This window comes from Poecilia mexicana, unplaced genomic scaffold (assembly GCF_051168715.1).
Source record: "Poecilia mexicana isolate PSO_F unplaced genomic scaffold, ASM5116871v1 scaffold_2, whole genome shotgun sequence".
NCBI classification, from domain to species: domain Eukaryota; kingdom Metazoa; phylum Chordata; class Actinopteri; order Cyprinodontiformes; family Poeciliidae; genus Poecilia; species Poecilia mexicana.
This window is the reverse complement of record NW_028263371.1, coordinates 37731111-37758872: the sequence shown is the minus strand read 5'-3', so window position 1 is coordinate 37758872 and position 27762 is coordinate 37731111. Positions and strand designations below refer to the sequence as shown.

Genomic DNA, 27762 nt, shown 5'->3' with positions numbered 1-27762 from the left:
TTCATCGGCTGCAGTTTTCAGCATACGTTACTGAAAGCTGGGTTGTTATTTGGGATGTCGACTCTGGTCTTTGCGTGAATGATAACTCATAAAGAACATGAAATATTTGATTTTGGAATGTTAATAATAGTAAAAATGATTTGAGTCCTTTTGTTTTATTTCAACTTCTGTGTTTTTCAGTTGCATTCAAAGCTTTCCAGATGCTGAGCTTTAGTAGTATAGATCCCTCTCTGTGTTCATTTTTTGAACTCTATCATGGTGTGTAATGGTGTGGAAATCAAGACACGTTCTTGAATAACTCGGTGGGTTCATTTAACGTAGCACATCAAGTACAACTAACTAAAGAGCTGCCTTCTATGTCTACTATTGGCCAATAGAGCCTTGGAACCAACGTCACTGCGTCAGACGTTGTGGGGTGTTTAGGTGCAGTCGCTCGGTGCCATCTTTGCAGGCTAAATGGCCTGTAGCCTGCAAAGATGGCACCGAGTGATGATGTTGCCTCATCTCTTTCTCTTCCTACCGTTTTCATTTATCCTTGTCAGTGGCTCCACATAATGGCGTGGAGTAGTATTACACAACACAAAACGATGCGAACTGAGACTAGAAATCCTGACCAGCAGCCATTTTAGCTCGTTTAATGTGGTAAGGCGTCAGAACTGATGTTCAGTCTATATGGAGACTTAAACAGAGCAGTTCCTGGCCGTCATCTCAGCAGCAACACAAAACTTAATTCCAAACAATTGATAAATGACTAAGGTTTTCTTCTCACTAGCAAAACTGAGTTTTTAAAAGTGCCATAAAAAACTATTTGCCCCCTTGTGGATTTCTATTGTTTTTCTTTTCCTTTTCTTTTTTTTTTTGCCACTCTGTAATGTTTCAGATCATCTAATTTTATTATCTGAAAAAGATTATCTGACTAAAGCAATTGTTAAATGAGGATCTCATTTATTCAGGGGGGAAAAAAGCTATGGGAAAGCTTTATTAGCTCCTAAATGTTATTGACTTGCGACTCTTGGCAGCTGCAACAGACATTAAGCGTCTTTTACATCCCCGTTTAGGAATTGTTTTCCCACCGGTCTTTGCAGAATAATTTTCTTTAAATCACATCAAAAAGATTATCAGGCAATGTGGATTTGACAAAGCCACTCCTCAGCCTTACTGCTCTTGACTAGCTTTACTATGAGAATTATGTCTCTTACAGTGGTTTTCTTGACTGGATAGATAGATTGAAAGATGATTATATTTCCCATATTTTGCAGGTTAGATCTATTTTTTTCTTAAGAAATGACATTGTTGTTCTGGTATTTACTCTTCATTGTTTGATAATCTGAAGTATTCAAAATGCAATAAAAGAATAAAAAAACCCCCCAGAAGGAATCATTACTCTTCATTCATAAGGGGCAGATGTGGATTCAGCCCGCTGCAGTGTGTGCAGAGTTTCATAGCCTGCAGCTGGGCGAAAGTCTCACTTTTCACAGCGAGATTCATCTCGCTGCATATGTTATCACCCTCGAAACCCAAGACCTAATTTAGTTCAACTTGGAAACAGGCATCGTGCCGATTACGACACAGTTGGATTTGATGGTGTGGTTTTGTTGCACTCCTAATGACACAAATCAACAGCAGGAGTTATTTTTGTTCCTCAGCTGAATGTTCTTGTAAAAAAAAAAACAGTGTTCGCTCTAATTCGATTTTCTCTTTGTCTTCCAGATTTATCACAATCAAGCGCCTGAAAATAAAAGGAAGAGCAACAAAGAAACGGCAGCTGTGCACAACCTGACAGGCCAGTTTTAATCTCTGCTCTTCAAGCTCTTTCCGCTGAAACCCATCGTTTGCCCGGACGCCAGCCCACCATGTCTGGGAAGGAGCGCAGCCCCCGCCACCGGCCGTGGTCGGTCTACCGGGCCAACACCTTTGATCTCTCGGCGGAGATGATGGGGCTAGCGCTCTCAGGTAGCTAAGTAACTGGTGCCATGGCAACCAGCATTAGAAATGAGATTTATCTCATGTTTGTTTTATTTGTCTACTTCACAGGCAGCAGTCAAGATCCAGATGAACCGGTTCTGGAGTTCAGTGTGGGTATGTTCAGAAAAATCTGACTTCAGCATTTAAAAGATTTAGTGCAAAGAACAAGAAAAATATTAAAGCTGCAAGCAGCTCCAAACGGTCCTCGCAGCTCAGCGCCGCTCCAGCCTATTTGCCACCACAGGGGTTCCAGCACCGCCTCCCGCCAGCCACCGCTGATGTTCTCCAGCGGCTCCCATGCCCATCCGCCAGAAGATAGGCATCGATGCATTTGGCAGCCCTCCCTGTCAACTCACAAAAAATCTGGTGCAGATTGGACGATGTAGCAAGGAGATATAGCTGTTTCATTAACCTAGGGGGCGCAGTGGAGTCAAATTACAATGTAAAGCTATCGGGCTCTTTAGAGGTTCACCAGAGTCGATAATAAAAAGTTGGTGCAAATCGGATGATGCATTTGTGAATTTGAGACAATCGTAGACATATGGCGAGCATTGCAATTCGCTATTTAGCCACACCCACACAATTCAGCTAGCAGCCAAAATTCACAGAGTTCATCATCATGTCATTTTATGTCAGTTGGCACAGCATTCAACCCATTTGAATCATAGAGTAAAATTAAGACATCCAGCAGAAAAAGCAGGTGATTTCCTGTTGGAAGGGAGTGGGGCTTAGGTGATGTCATCAATTGACCATGTGAATGTGATCAAGGCTGGTCCATAATGAGACATGGAAAGTCTGATGCAGCTCTGACCTGGCATTTGGAAGTTATTGCACATTCATGTTTCATGGAGAAAAGTCAAAGTTTCATGCTTAGCCATGCCCACATGCTTTTATGTACGAGAATTTTTTTGATAACTTTTCATCTACAATGTCTCAACAGTGTGCTGAGTTAGTTTGAAGTCTGCATCTCAAAAGCTGTGGGAGGAGTTCGATCAGATGCGATGTGTATGAAAAACAGGAAATGACGGGTTTTATCCAAAATGGCTGACATCCTGTTGGGTTTGCACCATAGCTCCAAGAGACTTTTTTGTACGTCCTGACAAGATACACATGTGTACCCAGTTTCATATTTCTAGGTTAAAGGATGGCTTGGGGCTGATCATTTAAAAACTTCTAGGGGGCGCTGTAGATAAATTAGGCCACGCCCTTTAACGACTGTTATGGATTCCTGTTCGGGGATGGATAAGGATGCATCCTAGTGAGTTTGGTGCAACTGGACTCAAAATTGTGGGATCTAGAGCCAATCGTATAGCAAATGCGTTGCTATACAATTGGCTCTATAGCAATCGTATAGCAACAGCGTTACAGGTCACTTCGCCACGCCGCCAGGCCCACCTCCTCCATCAAAAACAAACGGGGTTGGAATCCACATCACACCAAGATGTTTTCTGTCTGTGGACATAGTTTCATGTTGATTAGGTCAAAGGGTTCAGAAAGGGACCGTTCAGAGTAAAACATGACACTTCCTGTTTTCAGGGGGTGTGGCCTAAGTGATGTCATCAATTGACCATTGGGTATTGTAGAGGACCCGATGATGATCAATCACTGAAAGTTTGGTGCCTCTCAGAGTTTTTGTGTAAGAGTTATGACAGTTTCGTGTTTCATGGCGAATAGGTGAACTTTGACCCCAGGAAACCCCCCTTTATCAGCCACAAAAACGCAAACCTTTGATAACTTTTAATCAGCCATGCCATATGAACGATCTGACCGAGTTTGAAGCCAATCGATCGAAATCCCTAGGAGGAATTTGATCAAATGCGAACCCTGTAAACGGCCAAAATCGGGTCAAAATTGGAACTTCAATCCAAAATGGCCGACTTTCTGTGATACTTGCACTATGACATTAATTGTAAATTCTGAGTGTCTTGGGGAGCTCTACAAGTGTACCGAATTTCATGTCTCTACGATGAAGTAAGGTAATAGGAAAGGGTCTTTTGAAAGTTGCGAGGTGGCGCCGTTGAGCTGTTTCCTATGCGATTTTTATGTTGACCTTAAAATACGTAAATCTTTCACAGTCTCGATGCGCCCGCCAAGTTTGGTGAGTTTTTGAATATGATAAAGCCTCCAAAAAGCCAATTTATTTTACAGAAGCATAATAATTTACAGTACAATTTCAATGGGCCTTCGCAGCGCTTAGCTGCGAAGGCCTAATAAAAGTAAAATGCAGATCCAAGTCATAGTGTAAAAACCTTAGAGCATGTAAAACATAAACATATTCTTAAAAAGTATATAGAAGTAAGAAAGTCACACAAAAGGCACAAAATAACTCAGGACAGTTTTAAAATGAATCTCTTCTCTAAACTAGATGAATTCAGTGAATCATGGCTGTGATCGTCTGCCAGGTTTGAAGAACAGCAGGAAGCGGTCTTGTTACTGCTCAGAGTAAAAAAGTATTAAACAACATCTGCTCATAAAGCACGAACAACTCTGAAGTTCTGTGACTCCCTGGTTGCAGGGATTATTTGCCACCCAACCATCTAAATCCCACTTTTAGTAATCTGTTGCGTTGCCATGTTGCTGCAGCCTGCAGTGAGCTGGTCACGCCCTCTCTGGACCGCAAGCCGACCAGCTTTGTGGCCGTCAGCTGCACCACACCGCCGCAGGCCTTCTGGACTAAGCACGCCCAAACCGAAATCATAGAGGTAACAGGAAACAGTTTGCGCTGACTTCCTGGGAGCTCTGAGACTTTTACCACCTCCTCATCTCTCTCTTGCCGTCACCGTCTCCCCTTTAGGGCACCAGTAATCCCATCTACCTGAGCAGCATAGCGTTCTTTCAGGACTCGCTCATCACCCAGCAGACTCAGGTCAAACTCTCCGTCTATGATGTGAAGGACCGTTCACAGGGCACGGTAATATAAAAAAAAAAAAAAAAATGTAGTGAAATGTAAATCCTTCATGGTCTACTTTTATCTGCATTAAATCCTTTAAATCCTCTGACTTTATGCTCTCCCACAACAGATGTACATGCTTGGGTCGTCCATGTTTTCTGTAAAGGAGCTGCTGCAGGACAAACACCACAGACTGCACTTGACTCTTAGGTGACAGAGATGAATATCACAATGTGGATGCAAAATGCCAAAGCTATGGTTGGATCTGATGTGATGTCATGGTGTGTGTGTGTGTGTGTGTGTGTGTGTGTGTGTGTGTGTGTGTGTGTGTGTGTGTGTGTGTGTGTGTGTGTGTGTGTGTGTGTGTGTGTGTGTGTGTGCGTGTGTGTGTGTGTGTGTGCGTGCGTGTGTGTCAGGTCAGCAGAGAATGAACGTGTGGGCAACATCACAGTCATCGCCTGGCAAATAGAGGAGAAGCATGAACAGAGAGCACCAGTCGCAAGATTACAGCGGGGGGATACGGTCAATGGAAGGGTGAAATGAGCTCATCGTTTTCCTCAAACTCTCCACAGTTTCTCTGTTTCTGATTTAAGTGATTGAAAGTGAAGCCGGTTAATCTAATTTTCTGTTTCAAGCAACATTGCAGAACTTGTCTTTGAGAAAAATGCTATTTGTGTTGTTGTTTTGAGGTATAAAATACAGCTGAAAGCAGATATTTACACATGCCAAATAAAGACACAAACACATTATTTTTCTCACTTGCTGAAGTTAAATCAGACCAAACTTTTTCTGTCTTAGTTTAGTTAGGATTACCAAAGTTATTTGTATATGTCAAATGCCAGAAAAGTTGGCACAAAGATTTTCTTTTCTATTTTTTTTTATTTTCTTTGAATTCCAAAGTTTGAATACATTTGGTCAGTATCAGGGATAATTATCTTTTAAAATGTATGACTTGGGTCAAAGCCAAAACAAGAAAAGCTTTGTCTGATTTACCTTCCGACCATGAGAAAGAAAACCTTTCCGTCTTTTCTGATCAGCGTGTGTAAATGTCTGGTTTCAGGAAAATTATTGGGAAAACCACCGATTCACTTCCATTTTTGTGGAGTCGTGATCACCGTGTTTGATTTCACGATTAAGGAATGAATTTGTATGTTAACATACAAAGGTAAGAGGATTTAGTTCAAGTGTCGTTGTTTTTGCTGTTTCAGATGGTTCTCCCAGTCGACGAAAGCCTGACAGGATCCACGGCTATTAAATCCAAGTCTTCGTCTTTATGTAAAGATCCGATGCTAAAGGCAGGTGAGTGCGTTTAAATGTGCTCTGCTCACGGGTCCATGCAAAACGTTATGGTAACTTTATGAGTTCTCCTATCTACTCCTGTGCGTTTCGAGTTTGTGGAGGTGTGATGTCACGGACGTATCGTTTCCCAACCACGGATGGAAACCACCTGCGCGTCCTGGAGCAGATGGCTGAAAGCGTCCTCTCCTTGCATATTCCTCGACAGTTCGTCAAACTGCTCCTGGAGGAGGACGCCGTGAGGTAGCTTTGAGGATCTACAGTCTGAACTTAAGAGAAACTCAGTCACTGCCTTGCAGCCATCATGTGGTTAAATTGTATATAGTTGAAATCTAAAACCTTTGATTTTATTGTTTTGTGGATTTGTGGATTTGTCTTTTTGTTCTTTTGTTGCGCTGCAACTGCAAACGAATACGCTCGCCGTCTGTTTGGTGTCTCACACAGCGGCGGTGGCGGCAAACACAGCTTTTTAAATATTCTTCGACTTCGCCGAATGTCTTGACCGTGACTGTGTGTGTGTTCAATTCGCAGGGTGTGTGAGCTGGAGGAGCTGGGCGAGCTCGCTCCGTGTCGGGAGAATCTCAGGAGGCAGATCATCACTCAGTACCAGACTATCATCCTCACATACCAGGAGACCATAAGTGACCTGCATGAATACAAAGGTAAATAACAGAAGCTCACTTCTGCATCACAGGCACTGCACACTGCGATGAAATATTAAACTGGGGCTAGGTTGTAGACCGCAGATGATTTCGCAATGTGAGATTAAAAACAACACATTTCAATCTGCATTAGACATCCTGCATTTTACCTCCCAAAACTTCTATCTCTTTAAGAGTTAAAACTCCTGAAGGTCTCACTGGTCTCTCACTCCTCTATTATGACTTGTTTGCTGTCAGATGATTCTAATTAGAAAGTTTTATAAACAGGTTGACATCTCAGATCCTCTGTCTGCAAACACTGGTGGGGGGTTTTTATGATTTTATTTAGTAATCAGGATATTGAGACTATCTGCAACTGTGGAGGTCAAGTGTTCAGAGGTCAGCAAATCAAAGTGACTGATTATTAGAGTAATCATATTCTGTTATTTTGTACAATTACAAGCTTTCCCAGAATAATCTGGTGTAGAAAATCATTTCTGTCTCGAGCCCTTTGACAAAGAACCCACACAGAAATGTAAAAAATACATAATTTTTTTTTTAAAAGAGTGTTTGATATACTTTATATATGATCTTTTATGAAATGAGTAAAATATTGAAGTATTTAACTTTGTTAAGAAGATATGATTAATCCGTGTCTCTCTTTTACTCCTGTTGTCTCCCAGGACCTTCGTTTAAGCCCAGCACCTTAAAAGCTGAGAGGAAGTTGGAATTCATTCCCACCAACCTGCACATCCAGCGCATGAGAGTTCAGGGAGAGACGGGTTACGGTGAGTCCCTGTGCGTCGTTCTCCTAAACAGGACTAATGGTAATATATTTGATTCAGAGCGGTCGCTTTACTGTCGGCGTTTGTTGCGTCTTTCCCATCAGATTGGACATATGACGTCGTGACCATAGGGGCTCCTGCAGCGCATCATCAGGGCTTCAAAGGCTGCGGCCTCAGAAGACTGCTGCACAAGCTTGAAGAAGCCAGGAAACAGTGAGTGAAATCAAAACAAAGTCGCTCAGCAGCTCTGCTCTTTGCGCTCATTCATGAATGTTTTTCTGTGTGATTTTCTGTCCTTTATTCAATCAGCACTTATGAGGAAGAGAGGTAAGGGCTAGAGGAAAGGGTTATAAGAAGCCATCTACTAAGAGTTTTTGAATGTTTTCTCGATTTTGCCACACTGCTTCCTCCGCTTACTCTCTCTGTCCTCTTTTTTCCTGTTACGTGGACCAATCTGACACGCACCTGAAGCTCTGCTGGCTTCGGCTCGAAAGGAATGACCTACCAGCCTCAGGATGTCGTTAAAGCGAAGGAGCTGATTGCTCAGATCAACACTCTGAAGACGCAGGTGTGTTACTACACCGAACGTCTGTCCAGAGCCGCCAAGGAACGCTCATCCAACGCTCTGGAGAGAACTCTGGCCATCCTAACGGAGAAGGTAAGACATTGCTCAGAGAAGCTGGAAGGTTGTTTATATTATAGCAATCACAAATGCATTTAACTTGGATTTTATGTGATGGGGAAAGGAAAATGGTATATGATTGTTAAAAATCTTGCAAAATGTTCTGCTTGGGAAAAAAAACTACCAGGTTATGGATGAAAACCTTGAATTTTTGAGAAGGTGGGCTGAACCAAAGCATTTTTTCCCCCAACAATAATAATGCAGCTCGTTCTGCAATGAACTTAATTTCTCACCTGAAACAATTTCAGGCTGAATTTAAACATTATTGATACTGGAGGAAAAGCAGCTGGCATCCAATTGACTGCCTGCCTGTAGCATCCAATCAGCCCAAACTCAGCGCATCACAGAAATGCAAGTTGTGGGGATTTCCCCAGCAGATGCCATGCTGCATTCAGGTACAGCTGGGACACTATAGGATTTTCCAAAATATCAAAACAACTCCAAAATGATTTAAGCATGTTGTCTTCTCAAATGTGGGTTCAGTCTGATTCAAAAGTTTACCAACATCAAAACTGACCAGTTTTAAGTGGCTGTTTTATTGTTTGTTCTGTCTGTTCAGGCTTTCGATATGTTTGCTTATATCACTTTACTTCCTGAAAAAAAGCCCAAACAAAACTCCATGTAGCCAGTTCTATGATTTCCCCTTTTTTTTTTTACTTTTAGAACATAATAAAATCAATTTAATATCAGAAATGAAAAAAATTGATTCTTTGTGTACTACTGATCAAAGTAAAAACACGAATTATACATTTTTATAAATTTTTCTTTTTAGAAATGTACCAAAAACATTCCAAACCGTGACTTAAAAACTGTGACATGCACCTCACCCTGATTATTTTTTACCTAACTAAACACACAAGCAGTACTGCAGAGTAGTTGCTTAGATCAACAAAAGCATATAAAGCATTTGCACAAAGTTTAGACCTGATCATTATTTGTAGGTCAGAGCAAAGAATAGACAACATTTTTATCTTAAGATCTGCAAAGCTGACTGAGACTTAACTCAAAATACCTGCATCAGAAGTTGGTTCTACAAACTATTGAACAAGAGGAGCTAAGTGCCATGCTCAAGGATTTTTATTTAGAAATCCTGTCTTTTCTCTTTAGCTTCATTCATAATTGATTTCAAAGTTCAAATTCACATAAAATATTTCTTTGTAGCAACTTTCTTTTGGCAGAGCTTCAGTATCTCTTCACCTCCTATTGCAGACCCGTCAGTTGGTGACAGTGTGCGACTCCAAGCTGCTATCGTCAGCCATCGTTGCCCTTGCCGCCGCCCGCCCTCAGTTTTCGCAGCAAAGCACCCCGTCCCCTTCCTCCTCTTCCCTCTCACCTTCTTCTCGCTCTCCATCCCGTTCCCCCTCTCGCCACCCCACCTCACCTTCCCGCCCAGCCACTTCTCCGTCGAGACACGCAGCTCCTCCAGAGCCCAGCGAAGGGAGCAAAAGCAAGCGAGCCTCGACGCATTCGGACTATCATGAGGAAGAGTGGGTGAGTGGAGAAAAACCTCCCTGCTTTTTTTCTTCAGCTTAAATTAGGATTTCCCTGTTTGGCTTGGTTTTCACCCAGGATGTTTATGTGCAGGAGAAGGTTTGGTTAAATGTCGATAAAAGCCTGGAGTGTGTGATCCAGACGGTGGACCGGCTGCTGCAGAGAGACAAACTCCAGAGCGACAGCAGCTCTGAGGACGTCTTTCTGCTCGCCAACGAAGTGCCGAGTAGCACTAAGAAAGGTAAGTCAGAGAATCTGCCCTGTGTCCTGATTCAGGGAAAAGTTTTGCTTCAGGGAAAAGCCTTCAGAAATAAACAATTATTTAGCTCCACTTCCTTCACCAGCAACTCTTTTATTTTTTGTAGAAAGCAGTCCAGAAGTTGAAAAGAAGTCTCCAGGTGAGTTTTTTGTTTCATTTGTTTGTTTGTTTTTTTTGACAGGTTTATATTCTGCATTATATTTTGACTGCAAAAAAACACAAAATCTTACCAAGTATTTTTGGCCGAGTTTCTAGTACTCTAGAAATAAGACAAAACTAACTTACAAGTAGCTTTTAGGCAAGAAATTGGAGCTTGTTTTGAGTCAACAATTCCTTAATATTGAGGAAAAAGTAAAAGTAGATTATTTCACTTGTGACAAGGGAAAATTGTCTTGTTGCAAGTGCCAATAGAACAAGCACTTTTACATCATATTACCATATTCATGCATGAGTTGTGATTCTCTATGTCAGGATTTTTTTCCAAAGTGTTTGTAATTTTTTAAGGCATAAAAAGGTGCAAAAAACTTTTGTAATTTCTTTTTCTAGATGATCAGTTGTAATTTTCTTCAAAAAGAAAGTTGTTGCTTGAAGTCAGAATATTTTTTTTTACCTACAAGAGTCCTCTACAGTAGAAGAAGGGACTGGATATTCCTGAGTTTTCGTCTGTCGGCCATATTGGATTTAACCAAAATTTTCTTGCACTTGCAGCTGATGGCCAGTAGTTGATGGTGTATTTTATGATGCATTAGTGTCCACTTCAGTGGTCTGTGTGCATTTCTAACATAAAAATCCACAAGAAACACAAGGAAATGGTGTTCAGATAGCTGTCCACTGTAGTGACTACTATGCAAGAAAGGGTTAAGGGATTAGTGACTTGAGACAAGCTCATATTTCCTGCTGAAATGTTATATGTAAATTAGTTTTCTCTTATTTCTAGTGTACTAAGATATTTGCACTATAAACTACTAGACCAAAATTACTTGGGAAGATTTTGTGTTTCTGCAGTGTTTAAATGGCGTTCTCATAACAACACAGGGTTCTTTTCCCCGGTTCGCGTCTTTCAGGCGAATGGAACGAAGTGCTGTATCCCCTCCTCACCACCCTGACAGAATGTGTGTCTCTGATGAGCGACAAAGCAAAGAAAGCCTTGGTGTTTCTGCTGATGCAGGACAGCGCTCCCACCATTGCCATGAGCCTCACTATGCAGTATCGTCGCGACGTTGTTTTCTGCCAGACGGTCTGTCAGCTCCTGCAGCCAAAGTCCCACACACACTCACGTACAACGGCATCCTGACTGACGGATGTACTGATGTGAGATGTTTGTTTGCAGCTGACGGCGCTGATCTGCGGCTTCGTTCTCAAGCTGAGGAACTGTCTCTGCAACTCGGGCTTCCTGCGGCAGCTGCACACCATCGGCTTGCTGGTTCAGTATGAGAGTCTGCTCAGCACCTACGGTAGCTGCACACAAAACACGTCAAAACACACGAGTCGCTCTGGTGATGTCATGACTGGCTGCTGTAAGTGTCCTGTGCAACTTCCTGTTTCTCAAAGGGGAGGAGTTGGCCATGCTGGAGGACATGAGTGTTGGCGTGATGGACCTGAGGAATGTCACCTTTAAGGTTACCCAGGCAACCTCTGGTTTCAGCCCCGACATGCTGCCAGTGATCACGGGGAACAGGACTGGGTTTAACGTCAGGGTTCCCGTGCCTGGCGTGATGTTCGACACGTTGCCAAGAGAGATCCAGAACGGGATGCTGCTTCGGGTGCAGCCCATCCTGTTCAACGTGGGCATCAACGAGCAGCAGACGCTGGCTGAGAAGTGAGTCACCGACACGGATAAATACATTTTATAGGTTTGTTATTGAGAATCCTGAAAAAACTCTAACACTGATGAAGTGTTAGAGCCAAAAGATTGCCAGCGTTTCTCAACCCAACATGTTTCATGTCATTATCTTGGTCTCTGGCACCATGGATGAAGAAAAAGTCTGTTATCTCAAAGAGTGTCTGCTAAAAATCTATAAAAAATATAAAGCTATTTGTCCCTTTCCTTCTCTCAGTAATTAATCTTATTGTTATGCCACTCTGGTAGCTTTTACATTTGGTGCGTTCACTAATCATGAAAAAGATCAGATTTTTCAGCCGGTTTGTGCTGACTTCTCTGCGCCTCTAAACAAAGGAGTTGTTCAGATGTTATGACTCGGTCAATGGAAGGATGGAGAGAAAAGTTACACATCTAGGTTTTTCTGTTGCTTTAAAAAAAAAGTTCCTGAAAATCTGAAAGCAGTATTTAAAACTTTAAATGTTTATTGTAAAGGAAGTAAAAAAAACAACAAGATAGCACAGAATGAGAACCTATAGAAAAGTAGAATAATTTATAATTTCTATCTGTGCAGATTTGGAGACACGTCACTCCAAGACGTCATCAATATGGAGAACATGACTCGCCTCAGTTCATATTATGACCAGTTCAAAGAAGTCCTTCCAGAAGACTGTGAGACAAACACACATAATATTTTTTTTTTTTTTTTTTTGTCAGTAGATTTCTTATTCCTCTTACATCTCTGCAGGTCTCCCTCGGACCCGCAGCGCCACCTCTCTGCCCGACATCCTCAAGCTGCTGAGTCAGAATGTGAACGCCAAGAAAAGCAAGAACGTAGAAATCCTGTGGCAGGCAGCCGAGGTGGACTTCTTCTTCTTCTCCTTCTTTTTTCCCCTCTAAATATTGCCACAAAATTATTAACTAAACCAATAAAACGTTTTGAGTCACATCTGCTTCTTCGCACCCTAAAGGCATGTCGCCGCCTGAACGGCGTCCGCTTCACCAGCTGTAAAAGCGCCAAGGACCGCACAGCCATGTCCCTGACCCTGGAGCAATGTCAGATCCTGCAGCAGGAGCACGCCATGGCGCCGCAGGTCTTCTACCAGGCCTTGGATTGCATGCGCAGGTCGGTCGGCCCCGCCTCCTCTCGCTTGCTTATATCTTGGTTATCATTTGCCAAATAGCTTAAAATGATTTCTGTGTCTTGGCAGTGAGGGCTGCAGGAGGGAGAACACCATGAAGAATGTGGGATGTCGAAAATATGCCTTTAACTCTCTTCAGCTCAAGGCCTTCCCCAAACAGTACCGCCCCCCAGAAGGGACATACGGGAAAGTTGAGACCTAAGTGGACTCATATTTGATGGAACCAAAAAAAAAAAAAAACTGATATTAAAGACTGAAAAAATTATACATATATATGTTAAAAAAAAAAGACAACAATATCAAACAAAAACTGACACAGCAGCCCCTGGTTTTGTGTTTAGTCCGTGTTAGGATAATCAGTGTCCAAGTGCCGGTTCTGTTAGATTTGTTTCAAAATGTTTCCTCCCCCCATCTTAGCTTTGCTACTAGAATCACAATTCACAGCTAATGTGAGGCTTTCTGTGTCACATTGTAGGCCGTGTCATCATGGCTGCACCGGCTGTAGCATCTGGAGGTTTGCAGCCATGCTGGATCAATAATATTCTAATTTCTGTCTAAAAAATAACATAAAATGTGTTCATATGAGAGACAGACTACGGTCCAGGAAAAAAACTACGAACCACTTCACTGATTTCTTCTGTTTTATTATTATTATTATTATTATTATTATTATTATTATTATTATTATTATTATTATTATTATTATTGTGTCTAATTTACATATTTCAGAAAAATATTCCCAAATAACATGGCTTTGTCTGGGGGAAAAAGTAATCACCCCATTGTTAAATTATGAATTAACTGGGTTTGAAGACATTAAAACTGTTTTTGCTTCACTTGGCAAACCCAGACTGGATTCCTGCCTGACCTGTAGAATAAAGAAAAACCTATTGGACAACACAAAGTTGGCTTAAATATCTCAAAAGTAACAGAGTATAAAGAAAACCGAGAGCAGATGAGAATTAGACTAACTTCATCTATCACCATGGAAATGGTTACAAAATCATTTCTGATGTTTTGGGACACTAGTAAGCCATAATGTGAGTTTTTATCAACAGAGAAAATATGCAACAACGGAGAACCACCATGCATTGGCACCCCCACCAGACGAAGGGTTTTGAGTGGTCTAGTCCAAGTCCAGACTTAAATCAGACTGCCATGTGACCTCAAACAGGTCCTTAAAAGTAGCAGAACTACAACAGTTCTGCGAAAAAGATCAGGCCATTTTTTTTCCCCCCCAAAGAAATGTAAAGCTTCATTAGCACTTAATGGAAATGTTATAGAGGTTATTACGCTTATTAGGTTTACGGGGGATTTTCATAAAAATTGACTTTTTTTCCCTTAATTGATTAGTAATATAAAATAATTTTTTAAAAAACTGTAGTTTTTAATTTGTCTGATATTAAAGTCTGTTTGATAACCTGCAACAATTAATATTGATAGTAATAAAAACAATAAATCTGTTAGGGGTAAACACTTTTGCACTGTATGGCACCTGTTTGTCCTTGTCAACACTGTTATTATTGGATGTCATCTAAATAGCTGATATAACAACACACAAACTTTGTGTTTTTTTGTTTTGTTTTACTTTCAACATGCATTAACAAAAGCCTTATTATATCGGTTATTTAACTTTGTCGCAGAGCCTGCTGACTTGATTCTCCATAAGTAAAAACCTCTGTTACTGAACACAGCTGAGTTGTTTTAGAGAGGAATTCCAAAACTGCATAAAGTTAATAGAGACATTTTTTAAAATAAGTTCAATTAAGTTTGATGCATCTTTAGAAGCTTCAAAAATGAACTCAAGGCAAACGTTTGGACATGCTGAAGGGTCATCCTAATTTCTATGCAAGAAAACAAGTCGTAATATTTTCTTAAACTGTGTAAACTTTTCATCATTTGTCTTCTGCTCTACCATTTGAAAGTGTTTTCTACATTTAGACATGCCTTAGGTTTTAAAGTCGCAGTACGAAAACCTTCTCTCGGCTCTATTTAGTTGTTGAATTGTGGATTTAGAGTTGTGCTTTGTTGGAGCCGTCTTGTTTTCATCTTTATGTTGAAGCTACAACACTTCCTGTATTAGTGAATAACGGCCCAGCCAATCACATGGCAGCAATTGAATTAATTTGAAAATCTAGATGTGGTCAAAATAACTTGCTGAGCATCAGAATGGTTCCAGTCCAGAAGGCATTTCTACACTGGAAACTGGAAAATTGCTAAGCTGCTTGAGGCCTTTTGTAGCTTTCATTTCTTTTTGTATGAGAGGGGAAAAATAAAAATTATAAAGAGTTGACGTATTTGTTAAAATTCGTAATTGGAATCACCTCCCATCCAAACAGTATGGGAGGTATATATCGGTTTAATGCTGTGTAACGATCAGTACTTAAAATACGTGTTTTATCCAGAAGGCCCAGTCTAATTTAACTAAGGCAATTCTTCCATTGATCCCAATCACATTTAGATATCTTCATGCAGGCATTTTTTTTAAATTTTCAGTCAAATTTTAGCTTTTTTAAGCAACACCTTTACAGTGAAATTTTGCTTCGGAAGCGAGTTTTCCTGATTAAATTGCTATACGAGACATATCTCTGACATGCTAATTAAAGTCCAAACACTTTCTAAAACTGACATAATGTCTTATAAATGTGATGTGCTGTTTGGTTTTATTTCCATTTTTATTCCCATTATTTCTATTGTTTGGCTCTTTAACTTTGTGCTTTTGGAGTTTGTCTTCTACTTGGTCACAGCTGGCAAGAGTTTGACTGGTGGTGCATTTACTGTATATTATGTATTAAATACAAACTACAGTGTAGATCCACTTCTTAATACTTAATAAATCTTACTACATATTCCTAACCTTTTTGAAGGAAACATTATCTAGGACCAGCATTCACAGAGTACAGGTGCAGAAAAGATGGAAATTAGAAAATAAACATTCTGTTTTTGATCATTTTGTGCTATTTGCTCACAGTCAACAGAAATTCAAAGTCACACCAGCAAAACTTGACTAGTAGACTGGATTCATAGCAGATGTGTGAAGTAAAACTTTACCAAACACTGAGTCAGATCAGATGAGACGCTGTCATTCAGAGATGCTGACATGTTCCACTGCGTTGTTAGTTTATATTAAGGCAGCAATGCAGATGATCTGCTTCGGTATCAGCTCAGAAACCTTCCACTGGTCCTTGGCTGTGGAAGGACCAGTGGAATGAAAGCAGGATGAAAGCTGTTGAAGAATTTATTGGCTTTATGTTTCCGCTCATTTCTCTAACACAACTTTTCATCACTTCTGACAATAAGCACACAAATATTCTGGGGGCCTTTCATACATCTACCTTCACGAAACTGTTACATTTACAAATTACAACGTCTCAATTATAAGTCAACGAATGCTAAGCTTTTGGATTCTACTTGCATGGAGATTAAGTATGCTGCAGCACATTCAGCTTAAATGTGCTACAGTTGTTTTGCCTTTTAGGTTTCCGATAAACCTGGAAACACTATTAGCCTGAGTTACAACAAACACCAGTAACAGTTTCATTTATCAACTCTGGCCTTCAGTATATTGTATGTTTTCTCTGAGTAATGGATTGTATTTTCAGCTATTTCTTCTCCTTTAAGAGTATGTTCACCTGTTACTGACCAAAATATGACCTTATTTTAATAGTACATGCCCACAACAATGGCAGAGTGCTCTACCTACTGGGAATGGGTTAAAACTGAATAATGAATAAAGGACTGTTGAAACCAGCTGAGTGTCTGTGTCTCAAATTAAGTCATTTGCCAAAAAAACAACTGGGTTTCTTGTGTTTCTATTGCTGTAGAACAAATTTAACAGTGTAAAGTGTTGGTGTGTAATGTCTGAGTCAGTAAGTCAAGAAACATGTATTTGTTAAATTATTATTAAATGCTCTGAAATAAATTAGGATTCAATTCCACAGATGAAAAGGAAATGTAGTCTAGATGATATTTGAACATACAAATTATTGTATTCCCAGCCTGGGGTCTACCTGCACATGTGTGGGTTCTCTCTGGGTACTCTGGCTTCCTCCCACTGTCCAAAAACATGTCTATCAGGTTAATTGGTTTCTCTAAATTGTCCCTAGGTGTGTGTGTGCATGGTTGTTTGTCCTTTCTGTCTCTGTGTTGCCCTGCGATAGACTGATAACCTGTCCAGGGTGTATGAAATTGCAACCCCAGCCTTCTAACACAAGTCACAGTATTGCCAAAGCAAAATTAAATTTAACTTTTAAAACCCCACTCTGATAACACAAAATAAAACAAGGTTACAAAAAACTGCCTCCAGAAGTAAGCAAATAGAGTCACAATAAAGACCAAGGAAGTTAGGCTAAAAACAACATCTCAGCTCTGAACATCTCTTAGTAAACGGATTAGTCTATCATCCAAAACTGTAGTTGGGTAAAGTAAAAACCCAAGTACAGCACAGCAGAAAACCTGACTTACATCAATCATTATTTGCACAGGAAGTGGAGATGGGAGATGGTGCGCCACCAATAATTCAAGACCATAAATCATTTGTGGTTAATTTTATCTGATTTTAGTAAGGCAATATAAAAATTAATTATACAGTGTTGATCTAAATCACTAACACATCTCTTTGCATTTACTCTCTCCATATGAATATGTTAATATGTTAAACACAGAGTGATTATTAGCGGCCCACTATTTCCTACCTTCACTTCAAGTGAAGGTAGGAAAAAGGTATGACAGTTTAAAGACAATTTTTTGTGATACAAAATGAAGACACCAAAAGAGATATTTACTGAACGTGTGATATTAACTACTGTTAAACTTTTGGTAGAATAACATTACAAATATTCAACTATCTCTGAAAGTGAACAAATGTGCAATACATGTCCAGAAGATGGCAGTAATGCAAATACTAAAATACTAATATAAACCGGATAGCGGGAAAGTAAAGGAAGAAGTAGAAGGTTGACCCGGAAGAATAAAAAAGTGTCAACGACAGCTAAGGCACTGACTTTATGATGGTTTCTAAATGTTATTTAGTAGGTTTTTGCCGTCGGTAGCGTCTCATATTATCAAGATCTCTGTGGAAAGGTCAGACGATGCTATGCGTTCTTCAACTGATTTATGGAGAAACAATTTCACTTTCCTTATTGTTTTGTCTGCTGGTGATTGAGCTCCATAACATGCTTTAAAATTTGCGCTTTTAGCATATCAGTGGTTCTCAGTTAGTAAAGATTTTTTAATTAGGGGTTCCCTAGCTTTTGTTAATCCCATGTAATTCTCTAGTCTAATCTGAACCGGTGTAGTGTCGGCTTTTGTCTCCTGCCATTGATTTACTGTGCAGCGCGCGAGTTTGACGTCTGTGGCGCTAAAATAAACTGAAAAAGAATGACTTAATTTCATTGAATTTCATTGAAGGGTTTATATTTAATAAAGGAGAACTGGATTCGTCTCGAGCAGAAAATCACTAGATGGTTGCAAATGCTGAACAAGAAAAGGAAGAAAGTTGACAAACTATAATAGAAATTAATTTGTACAGAAAATGTTACCAAACTAAAATGTAGAAACATATACAATGAAAATAAATTACATACATAAATATAGTAATAAAAAAAAATAAAGTCCAGAATCTAATAAGCCATGAAAATATAAACATTTCTTCAGAGTTTTAGTTTCTGCTTTTTATGTGTGGAATTAAGTAAATGAGGGTTTTATCTTCAAATCAAAGCTGATGGACATTATCTGACTTGTCATGGGACATTTACATGTCAGTATGAATTTAAAGTAAGCAGAGGGAAACAACATAATATATTACTTTATGTTGAAAAAGAAACTCCTTGCCTAAAAAGATAATTTCACAAATCTGTGATTCTCCAGCACTTAATAGTAGTACTAATACTTCTACTAGACGCTGTAAGAGCATTGTCACAGATTTCATGCTGTTGGAAAAATGTCAGAATGTCAAATCAATCTGCAAAAAAGCTAAGACGCAAAGATCTACACAGAGGCTGTCTTTATTTGTTTTTAAATGCACAGCCTGAGATAAATCTTTTTTTGAACTAGTTCCTCTTTACTCATCCTTCTTTTATTCCAGTTTCTCTTTCCATCCTGTGCGGTCGGCTTGCTGCAGCATCCCCACTCAGCAGTGGAAAGGTTTGTTCAGGCTTCACTGAGCAAACTTTGACTCAGTTTACAATCTCACGTTTTGTTGTTGATTTTTTTTTTTCTTCCTCACACCGGAAGAAATGTCATCCAAGAGTAAAAAGAGGAAAGGGACGGAGCAGATGGATGCAGAGCAGAACAGTCAGAAGAAGCAGCTGCAGTCTCCTCAAAACAGCAAGAGGAAAGGTAAAAGACGTGTTCACCGCTTTTATGCCCCACCCCTCACTTCAGACTGAAATCAGAACTGGAGAGATTTTGACCGTAAGAGGCTGATAGTTTCCTCTTTCTGGTTAGACGGAAGAAGTTCAGCCAACTCAGTTATTTTTCGGATTAAACAGGATGTCTTCTGTCTGTGGGCCGCAGGATTCGGGGCGATGAAGAAGCTGCTGCTGGACGTGGACTGTGGCGTGGACGACGCCCAGGCTATCATGCTGGCGTTGGCCGCCCCCAAAGTGGAGATCCTGGGCATCACCTGCGTGCACGGGAACACCACGGTGGAGAACGTGTGCAAGAATGTTCTGCGGGTTCTGAAGACCTGCAATAAGCCGGAGGTGGGTGCAGAACCAAAACCACAGAGTCCCGAGAGAGAAATCATTATAGTCATTTTAGTAAAGTTAGTATTTATTTGAGATATTTACATATCCTCTGTGACCTTTTCAATTTTTTTTTCTGTTATTAAAAAGCATAGTTGAGGACTGACGCATTGGAATAATACATTTTAAAAGTTGCTCTACCGTATGGATGTTTGATCGGTGGATTGTTTTGTTAAATACCAGGCCTTTCATCCAGCACGTCAGAGCTGAATAAACCAGCTTTGTACCCAAGACAACAAGCGTCTTGCTTTGAATTATTTTTTTTAAAAAAAGGGAAAAGAAAGGCTTTATGATGTTTGATTTTTGCAGCTAGAGATTGCAATCAGCATCTAAAATGCCAAATTTCTGGAATGTCCTTAAAATGTGAGCAGTAATTGTGTTGAATGACAATAATTAGCAGTCATGTGAAAAGTCAGCCCGTTTTAATTGCTCTGCCTAACAATGAGTTCCTCAAGTCACATGAGTTAGAGACAGAAGTGAGCAACAAGTTCCTCTACGTTTACAGCACAGACACGAGTTACATCCATCCTCTACGTCTCATTTTTGCAACACTTCCTTCCTTCGCAATTAAAGTTTAAAAGAAAAAGTGTATTGAAGACCAACATACTGAGATGTATTTATGGTCTAAAGGTGTTGCGGTCATTGGAGTGTGAGGATGATGAATTTTGTTCTCGTTACAACCACAAGTTTGAATGTATTTTTGGGGGGATTTTGTGGGATAGACCAACACAAAGTAACACATAGATGGCCTGCTTCGTTCTGATACCCCTAAATGAAGCATACCACAACCAGCTGTCTTTAGAAATCAGCTGTTTGTAAATTAAGTCTTAAGTCATGTGGTCTCAGAAGGTCTTGGATGTTTATTGACCAGGCCCTCCAGCTTTTCATGATTCCAAGATTGTGGAAATTCACGGAAAATATTTTTTTCCACTCTGATACATAATTGTTAGTTTATTGCAAATTTTCCTGCCTAAATGGTCAGAGCGTTGGATTTAAAGTGATGGCGAACTTTCACCTGCAGGTGGCAGTATTTCTTACTTTGTGCTACCCTGATGACTCAGCATTACTTGATGTCAAGTAATGAAAATTGAGCCATTCAAATTCTTTAAAGGATAAAAATGTACATGTATTAAATCTGTCTGCTTTTTCTTACATCTTTTTTTTCTATATCTACATTTTGGAAGGGCTTTAATGAGGGAAAACTTATTGAAAAATTTGGTAACACTTTATTTGAAGGGCTGTGCATAAGACTGACATAACACCCGTCATGAACATAAATAAATCTTTATGACAGCTTATGACAGTTGTCATGAAGTGTCATTCGGTAAATAATGACACTTTTAATGTAAACTTGCATTAAAAGTCCATTAAAAATGGCAACTTTGCGTGATTTTGTAAATAATGACAATTTAATGCAAAGTTGGTATTTTTATTGTCACGATGAGCGTCTTGTGATTGGTTACTTCTTGCTTGTTGCTCCTTGGTCAGTGTTCATAGTTGATCGTTATTTACAGTCAGGACATTGCCTCAATTGCTATGTTTAATGGTGCAGACAGTGGTGGTTTCTGACATGAGCAATATGGGCAAACACTCAGGGCGTTATCTTTTTAGGGATGGCACGAGACCTCCGCGGATTGTAGCACAAAGATGGAAGCAAAGCAGAACAAAGTTTGTTCTGCTTTTAATATTGGTAACATTTATTAAATATTTAATATCTAGGTGTTTTTATGGGAATATGGATCTTTGAGATCAATTTGAGAAGCAATTTTGATCATATTTCACCATTTTATTGTGTCCTGTAGGGCAGGGCGCTGGTCTTGGTCTTGACTCGGTCTCGACTTCCCTCGGTCTTGGTCTCGGACCCTGAAAGTCTTGGTCTTGTCTCGGTCTCGATACGCTCTGGTCTTGGTCTTGTCTTGGTCTCGGGTTAGGTGGTCTTGACCACAACACTGGTTGTTGGCGTTCCATCAGACCAGGATAAGATGTTATGTGGTAAATTTGGACCAGTACATTTCTCACCAGTGCTCTTGTTTTCATTGGCTAGATTCCGGTGTATAAAGGTGCTGCTAAGTCCATCCTTGGGATCAAAGTCGGCGACGAAAACTTCCATGGTAAGGATGGCCTCGGAGACGCCCCCGACGACGCCGACGCTCCCGACGCCAAAAAAATCCAGGAGGAGAACGCCGTGTCGGCCATAATCCGGATCGTTAATAAGAACCCTGGAGAGGTGAGAAGAGCCGGGTAAAACCCGCGTTACTGTTCGTTCTGCACATCCTGAGTCCGTGTACGCTCCCCAGGTGTCGTTGGTTGCCACGGGGCCCCTCACCAACTTGGCTCTGGCTGTGAGGATGGATCCGACTCTGCCGGGCAAACTCAAAGGACTCTACATCATGGGAGGGAACACTGAGTGTGAGTGAACGCTGATGTCTGTAGAATGAAATATTTATACACAAAGTTAAATGAATCCCATAAATGTAGCTGATATAAACGGAGACGGTGCCATCTCTCTTTTTTCTTTCTTTTTTTTTTTTTTTATCACGCTTTAATGTTTCAGATTATGTAACAAAAATTATATCGGACAAAGAGAAAATGCAAAATGCAGTTTAAGCTGATAATTTATTATCGAGTTAAATGTGTGTTAAAATTCACTTGTCACACAAAGGACTGATTACTGCTGGACTTGTTTAATCCAGAACTCACTTAAACAGATCTTGACTAATAACATAAAGTCTGGGAAAGCTGCTTATCCTGCCATAATCTAAAGAAATGTTGTCATTTCTTTAAGGGATACAAACTCATTTGTAAGGTTTCGTGACCCCCCACCCCCCAATGAAAACTATTATCCACAAATGGAGAAATTGTGATTAAAAGCTGTAAAATCAGACAAAGCGGTTAGGGTCATAAAGTCACCTGCGGACAAACGTGTTTGCAGATTGAAGCGGTCTGAGATCAGGAAAGGCTGAGGTCCGATTAGGATCACAGTCAGCTGTCAGGAAGCATAAATTGTGTCAGTTTAATGGTGGCAAGTCTCTTAAACTGAGTTAAGACTGTGACTCAGAGAAAGTTTGTGCTCTGTGTCTGAGAACATAAATCTCTGCAATATGTTATAAATGTACCAGTTAACAATCTCCCAGAGGAGCTGAAAGTAGAAGTCCACACTTGCTTTTGAGCAATTTATTTACACAAACACTGGCAGATTTTAACCATGCGCTTGAATGTAAACACCAATATCTAACACAGTGATACTGAGCACAGGCGGCTGAACTTTGACGTGTTTGCAAACAAGAATAAAGAATAAACTGGGAGAGAAATGACTGGGATTTAATTCTGGTTACCTTCAGCCAGTGGAAGGTTCCTTCCTCCTAACAGGAAGGGACACGTCTAGTTCGGGTCCATCCAGAAAGTCCTGCCTCCCTTCGAAGCACAGATTTGTGAGCACCTTAGTCTGGCTCTTAATGGCTCTTATGGTGGTTTCTGCAGTGGAAACGCATCGAGGAGAGAAACTAACCCTGAAAACTACACTGGTTCCTGTATTGGTTTCTGTGGGGGGAAATGCACATGACCATAACCAGGCCATGTATTCTTCTCTTTAGTCCACCTCTGCTGACTTTGCAGTTTTTATTCTGATTCAGACTTTTTGCAGAAAAGAGTTTTACTCTTAAAAAAAATGACTAGTTTTCATTTTTAAGAAAGAGGAACAAATCCTAAACTTCTCCTAATAGCCAGTGGGAATGTCTGATATTGTGTATTTCCTCCTTTAGTCAAACTTTTCTGTTACTGTAACAGATATACTGTTGAAGTAGTTTTGCGTATTAATTCCATAAAATTAAGATTTATTTATTTATTCAACGGGACTCACTGGACTTAAATCTTTCCTTCTTGCTCTTTTAAAGCTCTGCCCTTCGTCTCGCATGCGTAGCGTCCTCACGTCAGCGTGATCTTGGTCTTACAGAACTTTGATCCTTTTGTTTGTTTGTTTTTTTCCTGGTTCTTCTCTTGTTCAGCACGAGGGAACACCACAGTGTGTGGCGAGTTTAATTTTGCAGCTGACCCAGAGGCAGCGTACGTCGTGCTGAACGATTACCAGTGTGAAACTCACCTGGCGTGCTGGGAGTTCACCTGCTACAACAAGCTGCCGTGGGTAAGGCTCGTTAGAACTCCTCAATCTGATTTGTTGTTAAACAAACTAAGGCATCTGCCACAACTGAATTACTTATAACATTGTGCCAGCTGCGGAGCCACAAGTGGCTTTTTGGACCTTCCACAATGGCTCTTATTAAAGTAATAAAGAACCAACTAATGTGTTTAATTAAAGATATAACAACAAATGCAGGTTTTGGCAAATTTTTGTTTGTTTTTGTTTTTTTTTATGCAAAAATTGCACTAAATATTCACAAGAGAGTGCGACTCCAAAACACTTTTTTTGTCATTCGATTGGAGACTACTGGATTGGATTCTGTGCCCAGAGAATTTTGACTTTGAGTTTAAGCTCTCACAGTGTACAGACATTAGGTAGAAATGTATAAACATAAAAGGAAATACATTATTTTTTATTTAAATGTTCTACAAATATCAACATCCCATAGAAGAAAGTGTATCCCCGCCACTGTATTGCAAAATCTTTTGCATCTTTCTTTGTTTTGAAACCTGAAAATGGAGATAAAATTATGGTTCTTTTAAATGCTAGAACACATTTTCTATGTTTATTAAACATTATAAAAGATCGTGTAACATTTGCAGTCCCAAATAAGTTTTATTTATCTGGAATGGTGTCGTCTTGTTTTAGTTTTTGAATCAGTGAGGCGTTATAATAATAATATGTCCTTTAACTGGGTTCATCCCATGTTGATTTAAAGAACTATCCACTTAGGGACGTCATTTTTCTGTTCCTCCAAGCCTGAAAAATAAAAAGAGAAAATACCTACTGGATGACTGCTGCGCCACATTTCCCTATTTATAACCTGGATTGTGCCCGTTTTCATTTCTCCAGGAATTCTGCGACGCCTGGTTGGGTCAGGACAGCAACAAGGCTCGCTTCATGGCGAAGATCTTCCGCCACAGTATGGAGGAGTCCAAGAAAGACAGCAGCTCCCTGAATTCCACAGGTTTCATTTCCTGTGACTCGTTCGCCATGGCGGCCGCGGTGGACAACTCTTTCGTCACAGAAAGCGATCGTTATCCAGTCAGTGTTGAACTGGCAGGAACTCACACCAGAGGAATGATGATAGTGGACACTCTAGGCCTGCTAAATAAGACACACAAAGCGTGTATCATGAAGAAAGTGGACATGGAGAAGTTCGAAAAGATGATGATGGCAGCTTTGAAATGACGTCTGCAACCCACCTAAGAAACTTAGTTCAATCTGGAGAGACTCAAACGGAGAAAGAAGGCGATTAAAAGAGTTTAATGACAAAATGAACATGAAAATAAACAAAGTCCTTTGGCGTTCAGGCCCCGGCCGGGGACATCGAGCTGGACTTCGGGGCCTGTACTGGTGGCGGCGGTCGGAGGAAGATGAGGCCTGAGAGCCGGGAGCAGAAGGTGGAGATGGGGTGGAGGTGGGTTGATCGCAGCTGGTGAGCAGAGGAGGCTATGGGTGAAGGTCTTTTTAAACTGGAGCCCAAACGATGATTGGCTGGAGCGAAGCTTGGTCCGTGCCGATAGGTCCAGGTTGCAGAGAGGTGGGCGCTGATTGATGAGGCAGGTACGACTAGAGTCTTCCAGACTGAACTTTTGTCAAGACTCCATTTTAGGTCGCAGACGACACAGTGGTCCAGGTAAAAGCCTGACCATTCACACCTGGTATTGAATTCCATTATGAAGGATCAGATCTCAGTCTTGGTGACCAAAAAGCGTAACTTCACCCGGTGTGTGGTCAGCCGATCATCGAACTGTAAAGGAGATATCTTACAAAATGCAGCACAGAAGGCGAAATCGTCTTAGAAACAGCTGGAACAAACACAAAAAGTATAACTGTATCCATCTATATAGGTTGCTAAAAGGTCAAGAAGGTAAACTCTGACATCGCTCACCTGCTTGATATTATTAATTCGGTTCTGATCCGTACCCCTTGACAGTAGGCGAAAGTCTGAACGTAGACGGACTCTTTTATGACCACAACAAACCAGAAAAACTTCATCACAGCTGACCACGGGAATCTTTTGATTCCCTGCTTCATCCTAGAAATACTTATAAAAACCTTGAACTCGTCGTATTACAACCTGAAGGCAGCAGCGACTAGTTTTTTTTTTTAGAAACGGTTTACGGACTGCTGTGGGGGTTTTTGTCTTTTGCTCATTTTTTTTTTTTTAACATCAGAATAAAAACAGCTGCTTGATGTGAGTCCATTCAGGTCAGTTTGGTGCTTCTCGATCACCTCCAACTTTGCTTCAAGAAAACATTTTCTGTGCGTTAAAGGCTGATTTTCTGACATTTACTCACTGACACCAAACCAGGAGACGGCAGCACCGTTTCTAACTGCGGAGCGCTGCACACCTACTTTCCAACTTGACTCTCACTACCTCTGCTGGCACCTTGGAGGCAAAAGTCATGAATAACATTGGGTGTCGCTTACCGCCGTCTTGTGTTGCTTCGGGCTTTTACTAGGACAGCGAGATGGCATGAAGACATTATGGGCCAGCCTTGGATGTAGATTTGAAAGGGTCTTCAACCTGGAGCTTTCGTAGAGGGCCTGTAACTTTTTAGTGTGCATTTTATAGATTCATGTTAATTGAAAATAAGTTAACTCCAGACTTCCATGTGCAGCTACATAAAAATAATAATAATAAAATTCCTTGTCTGGTGGGGGAATTATGATTTACATGCTGCAGTTGTAGAAACTGTCAAAGGTTTGACCATTGTGGTTGAAGTGTTAACTTTCTAGAGAGACAAAGCTTTTGCATAAGCTCTAAAAGGTTCAAACTTCATCGCTCCTATTTTATTTTATATTTTTTAAAGCCTTTTGCAGCCTTGGCACTTCTTTTCCAATGTGGAACAACCCCCCCCCCCCCTCACTGTCCACTTTAAAAAGAAAATAATAAAGAAATCAGAGGTGGCATTAGATTTTTCTTGTAATAAATGCTGAAAATGTTTATGTATAAATGTTGTAAATTAACAGAAACCTAAAAAGGATAATTTAAACAAGAATCTTTAAATTCTCTGATCTGATTTAAATACTCATTTACGTCCAGCAGCCATTAAAAGGCAGAGTGAATCCGCCGTGTGTAGAGTTCGGCCGAAAACGTCATAGCTGTACATCGTGTGAGAGAATGGACATCAGAAGTAATTACACCCCCTTCACTTTCTTTTTTTGTTTATTTGCTTTCATTTTTCTTGTGCTGGCTGTGCTCTTAAGCTGCACTTCTCTTGCTGAGATGCGCTGTACTGCAGTGACAACGGTTCGCCACCAGTGGACTCACTGAGTCAGGAGTGAGCAGCACTCCTGACTCAGCGAGCCAACGGCAATTAAGCGCAGTGTTTCAACAGCGTTCATCGAAATAAAAGAACCTGCGCAAAACCACACTGATTAATTTTTAAGTGTGCAACAATCGGACACTTAACCAGTCTAGATGCCGAGCTGCATCTGACATGAGAGCGACCTCTGTACTTTAGAGAACCAGTTTGCTCTACAAATGTGGACAGAATCAAATTAAATTTTGTTTTTGTCATTTCAAAAGTTTTCTGTGATCTCTGGTCTAACTCGTTAATCCCTGTCGATAAACTGTCCATGTTGGATGTTGTATGTGAAACTTTTAATAAAAAAGTATGCTGATACTTTTATTTTATTTTAAACCATTATTCTTTATTTTATATTTTATTGTCTGTCTTTAAAATTAATAGTTTTTGTTAAGTAGTTGTTTTTTTTATTATTTAAATCCATCAGCCAGTTTTCTTTTAATTTGTTGTCAATAAATCTCAGCCTTTCAACTTTTTCGTTGCTTCTTGAGTCATTTCCACCACCATTGTGATACCTAGAGTATGTGAAAAGGTATTTGTCACCTCTACATATTTATACTGACATTAAAATCTTTCTGATCACCAAATAGA

The 27762-nt window shown here is 40.3% G+C and overlaps 2 protein-coding genes across 2 annotated transcripts; both read left to right on the top strand.

Annotated features, from left to right (window-relative positions):
- Positions 1 to 1514: 1514 nt before the first annotated feature.
- Positions 1515 to 16720, top strand: inpp4aa (inositol polyphosphate-4-phosphatase type I Aa). The gene is made up of 22 exons (XM_015005479.2): positions 1515 to 1953; positions 2035 to 2079; positions 4549 to 4667; positions 4760 to 4876; positions 4986 to 5065; positions 5272 to 5389; positions 6064 to 6154; positions 6247 to 6394; positions 6683 to 6813; positions 7476 to 7580; positions 7682 to 7790; positions 8049 to 8235; positions 9469 to 9750; positions 9844 to 9991; positions 10116 to 10148; positions 11074 to 11246; positions 11340 to 11463; positions 11561 to 11828; positions 12403 to 12500; positions 12577 to 12689; positions 12800 to 12954; positions 13040 to 16720. Exons 1-22 carry the CDS (start codon positions 1854 to 1856, stop codon positions 13170 to 13172), a joined length of 2877 nt encoding a protein of 958 aa, XP_014860965.2. The 5' UTR covers positions 1515 to 1853; the 3' UTR covers positions 13173 to 16720.
- Positions 16721 to 17914: 1194 nt separating this feature from the next.
- Positions 17915 to 27646, top strand: LOC148160857 (inosine-uridine preferring nucleoside hydrolase-like). Its single transcript, XM_088015710.1, has 8 exons — positions 17915 to 18052; positions 19056 to 19114; positions 19205 to 19309; positions 19487 to 19674; positions 21761 to 21943; positions 22014 to 22125; positions 23721 to 23857; positions 24707 to 27646. Exons 1-8 carry the CDS (start codon positions 17991 to 17993, stop codon positions 25043 to 25045), a joined length of 1185 nt encoding a protein of 394 aa, XP_087871836.1. The 5' UTR covers positions 17915 to 17990; the 3' UTR covers positions 25046 to 27646.
- Positions 27647 to 27762: the final 116 nt, after the last annotated feature.